Source organism: Oncorhynchus clarkii, chromosome 6 (assembly GCF_045791955.1).
Source record: "Oncorhynchus clarkii lewisi isolate Uvic-CL-2024 chromosome 6, UVic_Ocla_1.0, whole genome shotgun sequence".
Taxonomy (NCBI): Eukaryota; Metazoa; Chordata; class Actinopteri; order Salmoniformes; family Salmonidae; genus Oncorhynchus; species Oncorhynchus clarkii.
The window spans coordinates 40,477,559-40,494,372 of record NC_092152.1 but is presented as its reverse complement, the minus strand read 5'-3'; the positions used below and the strand labels follow the sequence as shown (position 1 = coordinate 40,494,372).

General features: G+C 43.2%; 1 protein-coding gene across 1 annotated transcript; it reads left to right on the top strand.

Moving 5' to 3' along the window:
- On the top strand, positions 1-2,502 carry LOC139412074 (fatty acid binding protein 1-B.1-like). The gene is made up of 4 exons (XM_071158870.1): positions 1-67; positions 1,092-1,264; positions 1,631-1,723; positions 2,411-2,502. Exons 1-4 carry the CDS (start codon positions 1-3, stop codon positions 2,459-2,461), a joined length of 384 nt encoding a protein of 127 aa, XP_071014971.1. The 3' UTR covers positions 2,462-2,502.
- The last annotated feature ends 14,312 nt before the right edge of the window (positions 2,503-16,814 follow it).

Below are 16,814 nucleotides of genomic sequence, written 5' to 3'. Positions count from 1 at the left end.
ATGTCTTTCTCAGGGAAATACCAGATGGAGTCACATGACAACTTTGAGTCTTTCATGGAGGCTGTTGGTAAGTCTTGAAGTTGGGTTTGTACGTTTGATTAGACTTGGGGTGTTAATTTCAGAAGTCATAGTCCTTTCAGTAATGATGTTCAATGGTGACTGCGAATGCAATGGGTACTTGCAATGGTGTTAGATTTAACAAATTATAGTTTTTTTTTTTTTTTTTTTATAACTTTCACTGAAATTAAACATTAAGACTTAGCCCAAACCAAACAAGCGGTGTTAACTATTTTGAACTTCCAGCACCAATGGGATTGTTAATTGATTTGCCTAGGCATTAATAATTTATTGTGTCATTGAGATTCAAACCTATGCTCTTCTGTCCTCTATCCGTGGAATTAATCCACTGTGCCACCAGGATGGAGTTGTCATGCATTAGTTTTGTAACTCATTGACAGTTGATAAATGTAGTCTTTTCAGACCATTTCAACAGGAACAAGCACTCATTAAGATCAGGTGTGGCCAACTACTGTGTTCAAAACACTTAAGAGAAGATGGCGTTTGTTGAAGCTGAGAACGGAATGTGTTTTGATTAATATTTTTGTATGGCAAGTTCTTAGTGTTCTGAGAACATGACTAACTAACTATGAGAACCTACAGAACATTATGCTGAAGTACTGACATTCCCACAGGAGAATATTTCAAGTCAGCTGAACAACTTGAGAACATTCCCAATGTAAAATGACTAATGTTCCTAGAACTTTACCTTAAATTAAATGTTTGAACTTTCAGGAAATATTCTGATCAAATAATGAAATGCCAAGAAAATAACATTTTGTCAAATTCCTTAATGAGAATGTTCCAAAGCCAATCAACTGCCCTGCACCATTGCCAGAATGCGGTATGGAAAATTACCAAGCCCTAAAACGTATGGTCCTCAGAATGTTATGTGCTAGCCATCATTGTGTTGCCATATTATAGTGCATCAGCACTTTACTTCAGTAGTAATAATTCAGTGTTCATGTCCCACTTCACTTTTTGTAGTACTAAAAAGCACCGTATATGACTCTCTCGCTGCCGCAAACATGTAGGTCTCCCTGATGAGCTTATCCAGGAGGGCAAAGACATCAAGAGCATCTCTGAGATTGAGGAGACTGGAGACCACTTCAAGGTGACTGTCACCACGGGGACAAAGATCCTCACCAACTCCTTCACCATTGGCCAGGAGACGGAGCTCGAGTCGCCGACCGGGGAGAAGGTCAATGTGAGTGGCGCATGTCACAACCCAACCATGAGTTTCATACATGTAGCCTGGGTTTATCCATCTCCCTACATATACAGCCAGTATCTAACTAAACTATAAGTTCAGCTGATGTGGGGTCACTATGGTTAGTTCAGGTCCCAGTGACGTTGTGGGAGGACTGACTTTCGTTGGCAGAATCTCCTCTGCTCTCCAGGGACTGGGTGCACAGTTGCGTCTCAAAACCAACTCACACACCTGATGCACACTGTCACACTTTTTTTCTTCTCCATATATGGCCATCCAACTTGGGCCTGTTAAATTGGTCCTAGTTGACTGTAGTTGGTGACCACTGCTTTCAGATCTAACCATTGACCTCTCCTGTTTCAGTCTGTGGTGACGCGGGAAGGTAACAAGCTGACGGCCATCCTGAATGGGATCGAATATGTCACAGAACTTACAGACGCAAACACCCTCGTCAACGTGAGTCTGGGGCATATGGCTGGGGGTTTCACGAAGCGACGCAATTTCAGGGTTAATTCATACCATTAACAAAATGGGTAGTCTATGACAGTGCCGTGAACGCAATTCAACAGTTTGCTGCCGCCAATGTTCTAATTACATGCTGACCCCACCGCTCGCGTCGCAAAATAAATGTACGTGCACCGACACTGCTCGCGCGCCTCAGCAAGCATCTGCATGGCCAGGTGCTAAAATAGAAATTGGTTCTATTTGATGTGCTGCAAGTCTGGCCTCTCCAATCTCCTCATTGGTTCTTAGGAGCATATACCCATGTGGGTGATTGAAAGATTAACTTGAAGGTCCAGACTCTGGTCAGTTGTCAACCGCCATATAAAGGAGGCGAGATGATGAGAAACATTTGGTTTTCTGTGGCTTAATTGTCAGATTTCAGGTAAAATAACAACCCAATGTTTATATACTAGGACAAATTAGCTAGCTAGCTAAATTGCCATAAATATGAAATGCTTTTTGCCCAAAATATAACTGTTTTGATATTGGGGTTTGTTTTGATATTTCAACCTGCATGTCCTGATCGCTTCTAGTGTGGGTGAACAAAAGCAATGAGAACGAGCGCGTCCGGTTTGGTAAGCATAGTGTACTGGCATGGATTTATTGAGTGTAATGATTACAGATGCTTTCTCTTTTCAGACCATGACTCTGTCTGGCATGTCATACAAGAGGACCAGCAAACGAATGTGAAGATCTACTGCACTCTTTGGATTAATAAAATGTGAAAGGCATTGAATGGTCTGGTCTCAGCATTTCATATCAATGGGTAGAACTTCAGGGGGAAATTGAAGTTTGTAATAATGAGGCAAGGTTTGAGTGTGATGAATGTGGGATTCAATAGAATAGCGTAGTTCCGTGAACATTACACTCGGGCCAAAATGGATTTTCTACATTTTAATGTGACTGCTTTATAGCAAATGTCAACCCAGCAGTGTAGAAATGAAGGCTTTGCTAGTTCCATCTAGTCTGTTGCAATATGGGTCAGAATCCTACCACATTGGGTGCATCAGTTTAAAAGCAGATTCCTCAATTTCCAGTGATTTTTGAAAATCAAGTTTCAGGCACTGTTTTTGGACATTGCTATCACTAGTTCCACCCCAGTGTAGCTGACAAGGGGCTAAAGGTGCACCATTTGAGGGTGACTGGTTTCCCAGCTACAGTGTGGTTGGAAAAGCTAAGGACCCTGGGACTAAACACCTCCCTCTGCAACTGGCTCCTGCACTTCCTGACGGGCTGCCCCCAGGTGGTAAGGGTAGGCAACAACACATCTGCCACACTGATCCTCAACACTTGGGCCCCTCCTGTACTCCCTGTTCACCCACGACTACGTGGTTAAACATGACTCCAACACCAAGTTTGAGGTGCACCACAACAGCAGTGGTAGGCCTGGTCACTGACAATGATGAGACCTGGCAGTGTGGTGCCAGGACAACCTCTCCCTCAATGTGAGCACAAAGGAGCTGATCGTTGACTACAGGAAAAGGCGTGCTAAACAAGCCCCCATTAACATCGACAGAGCGAGTTTCAAGTCCCTTGGTGTCCACATTACCAACAAACTATCATGGTCCTAACACACCAAGACAGTTGTGAGGAGGGCACAACACCTTTTCCCCCAACAGCTACTCGCTGTTTATCTATGCATAGTCCCTTCACATATGTACAAATTACCTCCACTAACCTCTACCCCCGCATATTGACTCGGTACCGATAGCCTCGTTATTGCTACTTTTATTTTTACTTGATTTGGTAAATATTTTATCTTCTTGAACTGCTTTGTTAAGGGCTTGTAAGTAAGGTGTACACTTGTATTTGGCGCATGTGACAAAGTTTGATTTGACGTGTTATGGACGTAGGAATTGAAGGGTTGATTTGTCTGACATATTTGTATAATAACGTGAGGTCACTACTGCCGGCTGTTTCTTGACACCTGCCGCCATAGGTTCGTTCATGCTTATTGGCTAGTTCTTCAGGGCCTCCTGTGTGGTGTGTGTAGAAAATGATACTCATTCTACTTAAACATCCGTTACTCAAAACTGTTTTCATAAGCTAGGCGGGATCATGTCATAAAGATGCATTTTAATCTTGCAGATCATCGTGTGTCTTATCTCAAGGTCTTGGTGTGGGTTCTCTGCAGGATGGCATAGGCCTTACACATGCAGTGTCCCACCTATTTTCCCTGCCTTCATTGTTACCATCCCCAGAGCGGTGTTAGGATGGTATCGTTTACTGTCAAAGTAATATTGAGCCATTTATACTGCACAAATATAAACGCAATATGTCAAGTCTTTTCATGTGCTGAAATAAAAGATCCCAGAAATGTTCTCGAAGTGCACAAACTTGTATACATCCTTGTTAGTGAGCATTTCTCATTGTAATAAGATAATCCATCCACCTGACAGGTGTGGCATATCAGGACAATAAAAGGCCACTAAAATGTACAATTTTGTCACAATGCTGCAGATGTCTCAAGTTGAGGGAGTGTGCAATTGGCATGCTGACTGCAGGACTGTCCACCAGAGCTGCTGCCAGAGAATGAAATGCTAATTACTCTACCATAAGCCACCTCCAATGTCATTTTAGAGAATTTGGCAGTACGTCCAAGCGGCCTCACAACCGCAGACCATGTGTTACACCAGCCTAGGACCTTGACAGCTGATTAAACAGGAGTATTTATGTCTGTAATAAAATCAGCTATCTAGTCTATAATGACTAAAGAGTAGACTCACTCCCCACATCAGGGCTTTTTAAGTTTTATGCTGGGGGGCTCCGGGAATGCAAACGTGGTATGTAAGGGACATGTGGTTAGAAAAGTGAAGGTGCAATTCAGGGAGGGAGTTGACTTGTGTGTCCGGCTCCATCCTTTATTTTAAATCTCATAGGGCTGCAGTGTGGACCAATCTTGGAAGGCCGAGGTGGAAGGTGACAATCAAATCAGCCAATCAGAGGGAAGCATCTCTGGTGACATTTTTCTAAGGCTCCTGGACTTAGCTGACCACAGCCTTCCTATCGAGTCCACCAATGAGCTGCAAGTGATGCTAGGGTTCCATTGGGGTCACTTGAGAGATTGGTTGATAGGATTTGTAGTTCAAAGTGACCTATTTGTAGTTCCTTGTACAGCCCACCTATTTCACCCACCCATTTACTGACCTCATTCTTCAGTATATAGGCAACATCACTGGATGGGAACTAGCTCAGAATTTCACTATTTGACATTTCATGTACAGTGGGGAGAACAATTATTTGATACACTGCCGATTTTGCAGGTTCTCCTACTTAAAAAGCATGTAGAGGTCTGTAATTTTTATAGGTACACTTCAACTGTGAGAGACGGAATCTAAAACAAAAATCCAGGAAATCATAATGTATGATTTTTAAGTAATTCATTTGCATTTTATTGCATGACATAAGTATTTGATCACCTAACAACCAGTAAGAATTCCGGCTCTCACAGAATTGTTAGTTTTTCTTTAAGAATCCCTCCTGTTCGCGTGGCCTAGCCAGTGGCCTAGCCAGTCTCCAGACCTGAACCCAATAGAAAATCTTTGGAGGGAGCTGAAAGTCTGTATTGCCCAGTGACAACCCCGAAACCTGAAGGATCTGTAGAAGGTCTGTATGGAAGAGTGGGCCAGAATCCCTGCTGCTGTGTGTGCAAACCTGGTCAAGAACTACAGGAAACGTATGATCTCTGTAATTGCAAACAAAGGTTTCTGTACCAAAAATGTAGTTCTGCTTTTCTGATGTATCAAATACTTGTGTCATGCAATAAAATGCAAATTAATTACTTAAAAATCATACAATGTGATTTTCTGGATTTTTATTTTAGATTCCGTCTCTCACAGTTGAAGTGTACCTATGAAAGAAATTACAGACCTCTACATGCTTTGTAAGTAGGAAACACTGCCGATTTTGCAGGTTATCAAATACTTGTTCTCCCCACTGTATGTCAAATATTGGAGTTAAATTCTTAGCTAGATGGGACCCTGAGCACTCAAATCAAATGAGAGAATCGAAAACAGCAGGTCCGGGACAAGGTGGCATGTCCGGTGAACAGGTCAGGGTTCCATAGCCGCAGGCAGAACAGTTGAAACTGGAGCAGCAGTACGACCAGGTGGACTGGGGACAGTCAGGAGTCATCAGGCCAGGTAGTCCTGAGACATGGTCCTAGGGCTCAGATCCTTCGGGAGGGGAGGGATTATTAGAGGGAGAATACTTAAATCCACACAGGACACCGGATAAGACAGGAGAATTACACCAGATATAACAAACTGACCCTAGTGGTGTAGGGGGGGGGGGGGGGAGGCTGAGAATAGCCCACAAAGATCTCCTCCACTGCACGAGCCAGAAGGGGTGCAAAACCAAACAGGAAGATCATGTTAGTGACTCAACCCACTCAAGTGACGCACCCCTCCTAAGAAAGGCATGAAGAGCACTAGTAGGCCAGTGTCTCAGCCCCCGTAATAGTTTCAGAGGCAGAGAATCCCAGTGGAGAGAGGGGAGCCAGCCAGGCAGAGAGAGCAAGGGCGGTTTGACGCTCCAGTGCCTTGCCGTTCACCTTCGCACCCCTGGGCCAGACTACACTCAATTGTAGGACCTACTGAAGAGATGAGTCTAAAGTAAAGACTTAAAGACCGAGTCTGCGTCTCTCACATCGATAGGCAGACCATTCCATAAAAAATGAAGATCTATTGGAGAACGCCCTGCCTCCAGCTGTTTACTTAGAAATTCTATCGACAATAAGGAGACCTGCGTCTTGTAACCGTAGCGTACGTGTAGGTGTGTACGGCAGGACCAAATTGGAGAGATAGGTAGGAGCAAGCCTATGTATTGCTTTGTAGGTTAGCAGTAACATCTTGATATCAGCCCTAGCCTTAACATGATGCTAGTATAGAAAGGCTAGCACTGGAGTAATTTGATACAATTTTGGTGTTCTAGTCAAGATTCCAGAAGCCGTGTTTAGCACTAAGTGAAGTTTATTTAGTGCTTTATCCGGGTAGCTGGAGAGTAGAGCATTTCAGTAGTCTAATCTAGAAGTAACAAAAACTCGGATTAGTTTTTCTACATCATTTTTCTACAAAAGATTACTGATTTTTGCAATGTTACAAAGATGGAAAAAAGTTGTCCTTGAAATATTCTTGATGTGTTTGTCAAAAGAGAGATGAGGGTCTAGAGTAATGCCGAGGTCAAAATCAAATCAAATCAAAAGTATTTATATAGCCCTTCGTGCATCAGCTGATATCTCAAAGTGCTGTACAGAAACCCAGCCTAAAACCCCAAACAGCAAGCAATGCAGGTGTAGAAGCATGGTGGCTAGGAAAAACTCCCTAGAAAAGCCAAAACCTAGGAAGCTAGAACCTAGAGTGGAACCAGGCTATGAGGGGTGGCCAGTCCTCCTCTGGCTGTGCCGGGTGGAGATTATAACAGAACATGGCCAAGATGTTCAAATGTTCATAAATGACCAGCATGGTCAAATAATAATAATCACAGGCAGAACAGTTGAAACTGGAGCAGCAGCACAGCCAGGTGAACTGGGGACAGCAAGGAGTCATCATGCCAGGTAGTCCTGAGGTAAGGTCCTAGGGCTCAGGTCCTCCGAGAGAGAGAAAGAAAGAGAGAAAGAGAGAATTAGAGAGAGCATACTTAAATTCACACAGGACACTGGATAAGACAGGAGAAGTACTCCAGATGTAACAAACTGAGCCTAGCCCCCTGACACATAAACTACTGCAGCATAAATACTGGAGGCTGAGACAGTAGGGGTCAGGAGACACTGTGGCCCCATCCGTTGATTCCCTGGACAGGGCCAAACAGGAAGGATATAACCCCACCCATTTTGCCAAAGCACAGCCCCCACGCCACTAGAGGGATATCTTCAACCACCAACTTACCATCCTGAGACAAGGCCGCCTATAGCCCACAAAGATCTCCGCCACGGCACAACCCAACGGGGGGGCGCCAACCCAGACAGGAAGATCACATCAGTGACTCAACCCACTCAAGTGACGCACCCCTCCTAAGGATGGCATGAAAGAGCACCAGTAAGCCAGTGACTCAGCCCCTGTAATAGAATCCCAGTGGAAAGAGGGGAACCGGCCAGGCAGAGAGGCGGTTCGTTGCTCCAGAGCCTTTCCGTTCACCTTCACACTCCTGGGCCAGACTAGACTTAATCATATGACCCCACTGAAGAGATGAGTCTTCAGTGAAGACTTAAAGGTTGAGACATAGTTTGCGTCTCTCACATGGGTAGGCAGACCATTCCATAAAAATGGAGCTCTATAGGAGAAAGCACTGCCTCCAGCTGTTTGCTTAGAAATTCTAGGGACAATTAGGAGGCCTGTGTCTTGTGACCATAGCGTACGTGTAGGTATGTACGGCAGGACCAAATCAGAGAGATAGGTAGGAGCAAGCCCATGTAATGCTTTGTAGGTTAGCAGTAAAACCTTGAAATCAGCCCTTGCCTTGACAGGAAGCCAGTGTAGGGAGGCTAGCACTGGAGTAATATGATCAAATTTCCTTCACAGTTTTATTTTAGACGACTGTACAACCATCAAGATGAATTGTCAGATCCAACAGAAGATCTCTTTGCTTCTTGGGACCTAGAACAAGCACCTTGTCATGTTCTGACCTTTATTTCCGTTGTTTTGTATTTATTTAGTATGGTCAGGGCGTGAGTTGGGTGGGCAGTCTATGTTTGTTTTTCTATGTTTTGGGGCATTTCTATGTTTTCGGCCTAGTATGGGTCTCAATCAGAGGCAGGTGTCATTAGTTGTCTCTGATTGAGAATCATACTTAGGTAGCCTGGGTTGCACTGTTTGTTTGTGGGTGATTGTCTATGTCAGAGGCTTGTGTCAGCACAGGTCTATTTTGTTAGCGTCACGGTCGTCATTTGTTTATTGTTTTGTATGCAGTGTCAGTATTTTCTTTATTAAAGATTTACCATGGACACTTACCACGCCGCATTTTGGTCTTCCGATCCATCTCGCCTCTCCTCTTCAGATGAAGAGGAGGACGATCGTGACACACCTCTGTTTTGTCCGAGTTCAAAAGTAAAACATTTGCCGCCATCCACTTCCTAATGTCTGAAACACAGGCTTCCAGGGTAGGACATTTTGGGGCTTCACCATGTTTCAACGGAATGTACAGCTGTGTTGTCGTCCGCATAGCAGTCAAAGAGGTAGAATATATATAGTGAAAACCTTAGTGGTCCTAAAACGGAACCTTGAGGCACACCAAAACATACAATTAATTTGTCAGAGGACAAACCTTCCACAGAGATGGATATCTTTCCGACAGATAAGATTGAAACCAGGCAAGAACCTGTCCGTGTCGAACAACATTTAGATCCACAATATTTATTCCACGGGACAAAACTAGAACCAGGGTATGACTGTGGCAATGAGTAGGCCCGGAGACATGTTGGACAAAACCCATTAAAAAGTGATTGAGTAGGCTGCATAGATTTCATGAATAAAAGCTCAAAAGACGAAAATGTAGTTTTTTGTTGTCAATAAAAAATTGCTGTCGTAAATATTAGAAACACCTCTGCCTATGTGGGATATGCGGGGGCATTTTCGTGATGCAAAAATGAATTGAAGTTATTGCAAATATACGAGGCTGTTTCTCGGTCCGAGAACCTTCTAGAGCCACGTAACTCACCAGGCACCATCCATATGGTCACTAGTATAACCAGGAGAGGCCTCATTTAACACAGTAAATCCATCAGGCTTGAACCATGTTTCAGTCAGGCCAGTTACATCAACATTATGATCAGTGTTTAGTTCATTGACTATGACTGCCTTGCAAGTGAGGGATCTAACATTCAGTAGCCCTATTTTGCGATGTGAGATATCACAATCTCTTTCAATAATGACCAGAATGGAGGAAGTCTTTACTCCAGTGAGATTGCTAAGGCGAACACCGCCATGTTTAGTTTTGCCCAACCTAGATCGAGGCACAGACACGATGTCAATGGGGATAGCTGAGCAGACTACACTGACAGTGCTAGTGGCAGACTCCACTAAGCTGGCTGGCTGGCTAACAGCCTGCTGCCTGGCCTGCCTGCTGCCTGGCCTGCCCTCTATCTCATTGTGGAGCTAGATGAGTAAGGGAACACCCCCCTGAAATGGACAAAAAAGAAATGCCATAAGAAATGGCCAAATGCAGTATGAAAGATTTGAAAATGCCAAATCAGCATGTTATGTCCATTTGCCATGTACCATCACGAATTTGACATGCTCAAAAACCCTGCAGAAATGCAACATTGACTGGCCTGATGAACACAGGATGGCCGGGCAGTGATAGTTGTTCCTTTCCATCGCTCGTTGTGTTGATTTCATCATGTCCATTTGGTGATGTTTTTTTCACTGTTGAATCATATTGCAAGTGCACGTGCATTTGCAATATGTTTCAATGAGCATTTACCGTCACGAATTTGGCATGCTCAAAAATCCTGCAGAAATGTAAAATTGACTGGCCCGATGAACTCGGGATGGCTGGGCAGTGATTCTGGTTCCTCTCCATCGCTCGTTAGGGTTGATTTCAGAATGTCACTTTGGTGATGGTACCTCACTGTTTAAACATAATGCAAATGCAAAACTCACAAGGCCTTCTGTTCAAACCATAGTAAAAACGTAAAACACGTAGTTACGTTCTAGCTGCGGATCCAGTTCTGACATTATGTGTAGGCCTATGTAAGGCGACCCCGAATCCCAAGTTTCGGCTCGATAGGTCATTTGGTGCCCAAGCAAGACCCTAATTGGTGCTGAAAATCCACTTTTTTCCATGCCTTGCTACGGGGTCTTTGAATGAGCAATTGGACAGAAACGTTGGGGTCCGTCTATATGGGCCGAGGCGGTCGCAATGCACCTAGTCTTGCGACTCTGGGACATTTCTAAATGTCGGCATTTTCGTGATGCAAAAATTAATTGAAGTTATTGCAAATATACAAGGTTGTTTCTCGGTCCGAGAACCTTCTAGAGCCACGTAACTCACCACGCACTATCGACCTGAGGTCTAGAACAGGTTTCTAAAGTTTCAGAACTCTAGGTCTGACAGTTATTTTTTAGCTCGAACAAAGGTAACTATTGCAGGCACTGTCTGTCTCTACGCACCCCAATATGTCCCTCCTTCCAACCTGTGTGTGTGTGTGATTTAGTTTTTCTTTGAAATTTTATGGGAGAAATGACTGATTTACAGTTCATGGGGGTTGCCTAATCACACATATGAAGTTTTGAAAAGATCTGACCTTTTTAACCCTTCGAAACAGCCCCTCTGACACCATTTAAGGAAATTCCGGTTGGCACAGGAAGCTGAAAGTGAACACATATCCTCCTTGGGGTAGGCAATTATAGAATTTTGAGTTTTAAGTGTTTACGTTAAGAACTGACAGATTTACACAGGGTTGAATGCACTATTTATCACAAACTGCTGGTTGGGTATGGAAAAACACGTTTAGGGTGATTTTAACCAGTTCCGGTTGCTCCAGGAAGCTTAGAATCGACACAGGTAGACCTCATAGTGTCCTGATGGACTGTCATTGAAGACAGGTTCATAAGGCATTCATAACCCACATAGGCTTCAAGTTGACTTTAGAGGAGCAGGCAATGTATTCCTATGGGGAGAGATGTCATTGTAATCTGTGAGATCAAAAAACCCTTATTAACTGTTAAGGGTTAATGCCACACGGTCAAGGTTTGCACAGATGGGGAGGACCTCAGGAACGTACCTGAGGTCGAATTGTGCTTCTCACCCTAACGGTTCTCTCATTGTCAACCAAAAGCAAATTACATTTAGGGCCAGGCTTCATTTTGGGCCTACTTCTTTCACGATCGCTGCACTCAGAGCGAGCTACGGTCAAGCGGGGCATCTCATTGAACTCGGCACGGCCTAGAGAATATGGAAATGCCATTGCAGGCTCTGTGTGTATTTAAGCACAGCACTTTGTCACTCCATCCTTGCTGTGTGTGTGTGAGAGAGCTTTTCTTTGACATCTGTTGGGAGAAATGACTGACTTACAGTTCATTTGGGTTGCCTAATCACACATATGAAGTTTTGAAAAGATCTGACCTTTTTAACCCTCCAAAACAGCACCTATGACACCATTTTAAGGCACTTCCGGTTTACACAGGAAGCTGAAAGTGAACACATATCCTCCTTGGGGTAGGCAATTATAGAATTTTGAGTTTTGACTTATTTACGGAGGGTTTAGTGAGTGTGTGTTATTTCAGAAAATCACGGAAAATCACAGAAATATTGCAGAGCTCCAAAGCACACTTTAAAAAGATTCGTATGAACACGCTGCAACTGGATCTGTAACTGTTTAAAAAAAAAACACCAATTTGACATTGTACGATTTCTCTTAAATGACGATAGATAAATGGCTGTTTGTTTTTTTATTGACACCGGAGGCTCCTTTACTTTGACGTGAAGCGGAAAAATTATTGCTCTATTTTCATTTTGGACCTTTAATCCCAGAAAAATGGCCATAAGTCAAAAACCGTTGAGGCCTAGATGCCATCTTGTTCGGGGCCATCTGCCCATTATGCCAAATCTATGCTCACCAAGTTTCGGCTTCGAAATATTTTCCGTTTAGGAGATAAGGCCACATCGTGATTCGTGATGTTTTGTACATTTGCAATATGATTCCATTCGCCCTCTTGTGGGATTTACCGGGACAGCGGAAAAATGACCAAAATGTGATTATTTTATCAAACGGAAACCGAATGTCCGAGAGAGTTCATTTGATGACTTCCCGGAATATCCGGCCCTGCCGCACGGCCCCACTTCGTCCGCGAATTTGCAATATGGCGAATGTCAAAATGTTCCCTTATGGTATGTTAGGGCCCTGTCTATGCGATAGATAAGATGAGAGCACCCCTCCAGCTAGGATGGAGTCCATCAATCCTCAGCTGGCCAGGCTTGGTCCTGTTTGTGGGTGAGTCCCAGAAAGAGGGCCAATTATCTACAAAGTATATATTTTGGGATGTAGTAAACAGTTTTCTACCAGCGATCTATCTAAGAGATGGTTGCCGTTTTACGATCCCCGAACCAATTGTGCTATTGTGTGTGTTTATCCGCTTTATTTGTAATTCATATTGTACATAATGTTTCTGCCATCATCTCTTATGACCAGAAAGAGCTTCTAGATATCAGGACAGCGATTACTCAACCCGCACTGGAATAATATATTTTTTTCTTTAACGAGTCTGACGCAAAGGATTTACTCCAGACACCCCAGTCATTAGCAGGAGAAAGAGATGGCGATATCGGGGACGTAGGTCTGGGTGCCTTGTAAGGTGGGTAATCTGCCTTTACCATCGGTCCTATTAGCCAGAGTACAATCATTGGATAATAAAATAGACGAGCAACGAGCACGTACAGTATATCCTACAAATGGGACATTAAAAACGGTAATATCTTATGTTTCACTGAGTCGTGGCTGAACGACGACATGAATAACATACAGCTGGCAGGTTTTACGCTTTTTCGGCAGGATAGAACAGACGCCTCTGGTAAGACAAGGGGTGGCGGTCTATGTATATTTGTAAACAACAGCTGGTGCACGAAATCTAAGGAAGTCTCAAGTTTTTGCTCGACTGAGGTAGAGTATCTCATGATAAGCTGTAGACCACACTATTTACCAAGAGAGTTTTCGTCTCTATTCTTTGTAGCTGTCTATTTAAAACCGCAAACCAATGCTGGCACTTAGACCGCACTCTATGAGCTGTATACGGCCAAAAGCAAACAGGAAAACGCTCATCCAGAGGCGGCACTCCTACTGGCCGGGGACTTTAATGCAAGGAAACTTAAGTCAGTTTTACCTCATTCCCGCAAGCATGTTATGTGGGCAACCACATAAGGGGGAAAAAAACTCTACCTTTACTTCACACACAGAGACAAGTACAAAGCTCTCCGTCGCCCCCCATTTGGCAAATCTGACCATAATTCTATCCTCCTGTCAATACAGGACTAGGATCGAATCGTACTACACCGGCTCTGACGCTCGTCAGATGTGGCAGGGCTTGCAAACTATTACAGTGCCTTGCGAAAGTATTCGGCCCCCTTGAACTTTGCGACCTTTTGCCACATTTCAGGCTTCAAACATAAATATATAAAACTGTATTTTTTTGTGAAGAATCAACAACAAGTGGGACACAATCTTGAAGTGGAACGACATTTATTGGATATTTCAAACTTTTTTAACAAATCAAAAACTGAAAAATTGGGCGTGCAAAATTATTCAGCCCCCTTAAGTTAATACTTTGTAGCGCCACCTTTTGCTGCGATTACAGCTGTAAATCGCTTGGGGTATGTCTCTATCAGTTTTGCACATCGAGAGACTGACATTTTTTCCCATTCCTCCTTGCAAAACAGCTCGAGCTCAGTGAGGTTGGATGGAGAGCATTTGTGAACAGCAGTTTTCAGTTCTTTCCACAGATTCTCGATTGGATTCAGGTCTGGACTTTGACTTGGCCATTCTAACACCTGGATATGTTTATTTTTGAACCATTCCATTGTAGATTTTGCTGTATGTTTTGGATCATTGTCTTGTTGGAAGACAAATCTCCGTCCCAGTCTCAGGTCTTTTGCAGACTCCATCACGTTTTCTTCCAGAATGGTCCTGTATTTGGCTCCATCCATCTTCCCATCAATTTTAACCATCTTCCCTGTCCCTGCTGAAGAAAAGCAGGCCCAAACCATGATGCTGCCACCACCATGTTTGACAGTGGGGATGGTGTGTTCAGCTGTGTTGCTTTTACGCCAAACATAACGTTTTGCATTGTTGCCAAAAAGTTCAATTTTGGTTTCATCTGACCAGAGCACCTTCTTCCACATGTTTGGTGTGTCTCCCAGGTGGCTTGTGGCAAACTTTAAACTACACTTTTTATGGATATCTTTAAGAAATGTCTTTATTCTTGCCACTCTTCCATAAAGGCCAGATTTGTGCAATATACGACTGATTGTTGTCCTATGGACAGAGTCTCCCACCTCAGCTGTAGATCTCTGCAGTTCATCCAGAGTGATCATGGGCCTCTTGGCTGCATCTCTGATCAGTCTTCTCCTTGTATGAGCTGAAAGTTTAGAGGGACGTCCAGGTCTTGGTAGATTTGCAGTGGTCTGATACTCCTTCCATTTCAATATTATCGCTTGCACAGTGCTCCTTGGGATGTTTAAAGCTTGGGAAATCTTTTTGTATCCAAATCCGGCTTTAAACTTCTTCACAACAGTATCTCGGACCTGCCTGGTGTGTTCCTTGTTCTTCATGATGCTCTCTGCGCTTTTAACGGACCTCTGAGACTATCACAGTGCAGGTGCATTTATACAGAGACTTGATTACACACAGGTGGATTGTATTTATCATCATTAGTCATTTAGGTCAACATTGGATCATTCAGAGATCCTCACTGAACTTCTGGAGAGAGTTTGCTGCACTGAAAGTAAAGGGGCTGAATAATTTTGCACACCCAATTTTTCAGTTTTTGATTTGTTAAAAAAGTTTGAAATATCCAATAAATGTCGTTCCACTTCATGATTGTGTCCCGCTTGTTGTTGATTCTTCACAAAAAAATACAGTTTTATATCTTTATGTTTGAAGCCTGAAATGTGGCAAAAGGTCGCAAAGTTCAAGGGGTCCGAATACTTTCGCAAGGCACTGTACATACAACAAAGGGAAGCACAGCCGAGAGCTGCCCAGTGACACGAGCCATCCAGACGAGCTAAATTACTTCTATGCTCGCTTCGAGGCAAGTAACACTGAAACATGCATGAGAGCATCAGCTGTTCCAGACAAGTGTGTGATCACGCTCTCCGTAGCAGATGTGAGTAAGAGCTTTAAACAGGTCAACATTCACAAGGCCGCAGGGCTAGAACGGTTACCAAGACATATACTCCGAGCATGTGCTGACCGACTGGCAAGTGTCTTCACTTAACCAATTGATTAATCAGTGTTATTCTCTGAGTTTGTTGGACTTCAGAAGGAAAATAAATGTAGCTAATGGGTGAACGTTTGTTCACTCTACAAACTTTGCTCACAGTGAGCTGAATGTATAAAAACTTGTTGAGTCTAATTACAATTTCAGGTTTGTTTTTGGAAGTCAACACTGTATGTTGGTTCAGCTATATTCCCAGATGTGGAGCAAACTCACAACCCTATTGCAATTGGTTGCCTTACAATTGTACGTTGAATTGTTTTCTTTTTAGACCTGTGTTTTTTCATGTACATTGATTGGTTGATTATCTTAAGCTACACCAACATAAGTAACATACATTTTTCTAAAGTAATCCAATCTGTTATTAGTTTGACTTTTTGCATCTGTTACTGAGATGGCTGTTCCAATTATTATTGAGACTACCTACATCAAATAGAAGTATTTCCTGGCAGCCATTGTCAGTGCAGGTTGGGGGTGATTAACGTACTCTGGCTGGATTCCAATTTTTCAAGTTGAATTGTATGTTCACTCAACGTCAAATGAAAAGTTGAGTGAACATTATGTTGGTTCAGCTATATGCCAAACATTTTTGCAAACTCACAATCCTATTGCAGTCTGCTGCCTTACAATTGTACATTGATTCAACTTTTTTATAGTGCAGGGAGACAAAATACACCTCTCAACTCAAAGTGCAATGTAGCCTAGTTTAATTTCAACACAGGTGTATAACGAGATAAAGTCAAGTTGAATTTGAAATATGTTGATTGATCCATACACTTGTATTACAATGATGAGACTGCTTATCATTTTTCTAAGGAGTCGAGGAGTTCTTGTTTATCAAATCAGATCAATGATCACTCACACCGCCAAAGTAGAAGAAGAGAGGATGAGAAGTGGAGTACAATAAAGTTGACCATTGCGATGTAGATCAGTTGTCCTTGGCTGGGAAGCTGATCCTAGATCTGTGCCTACAGGCAAGTAGCAGGGAGGATATGAGGGGAGGGGTTCTCAATTGTAGACACCTTTAGTTAGTTAATGAGTGCAGGGCTGGATAGACGGGGGTATAAAGACAAGCAGGGAGCTGTGACTGACTTTACTGTCACTGTCTTATAGTCACC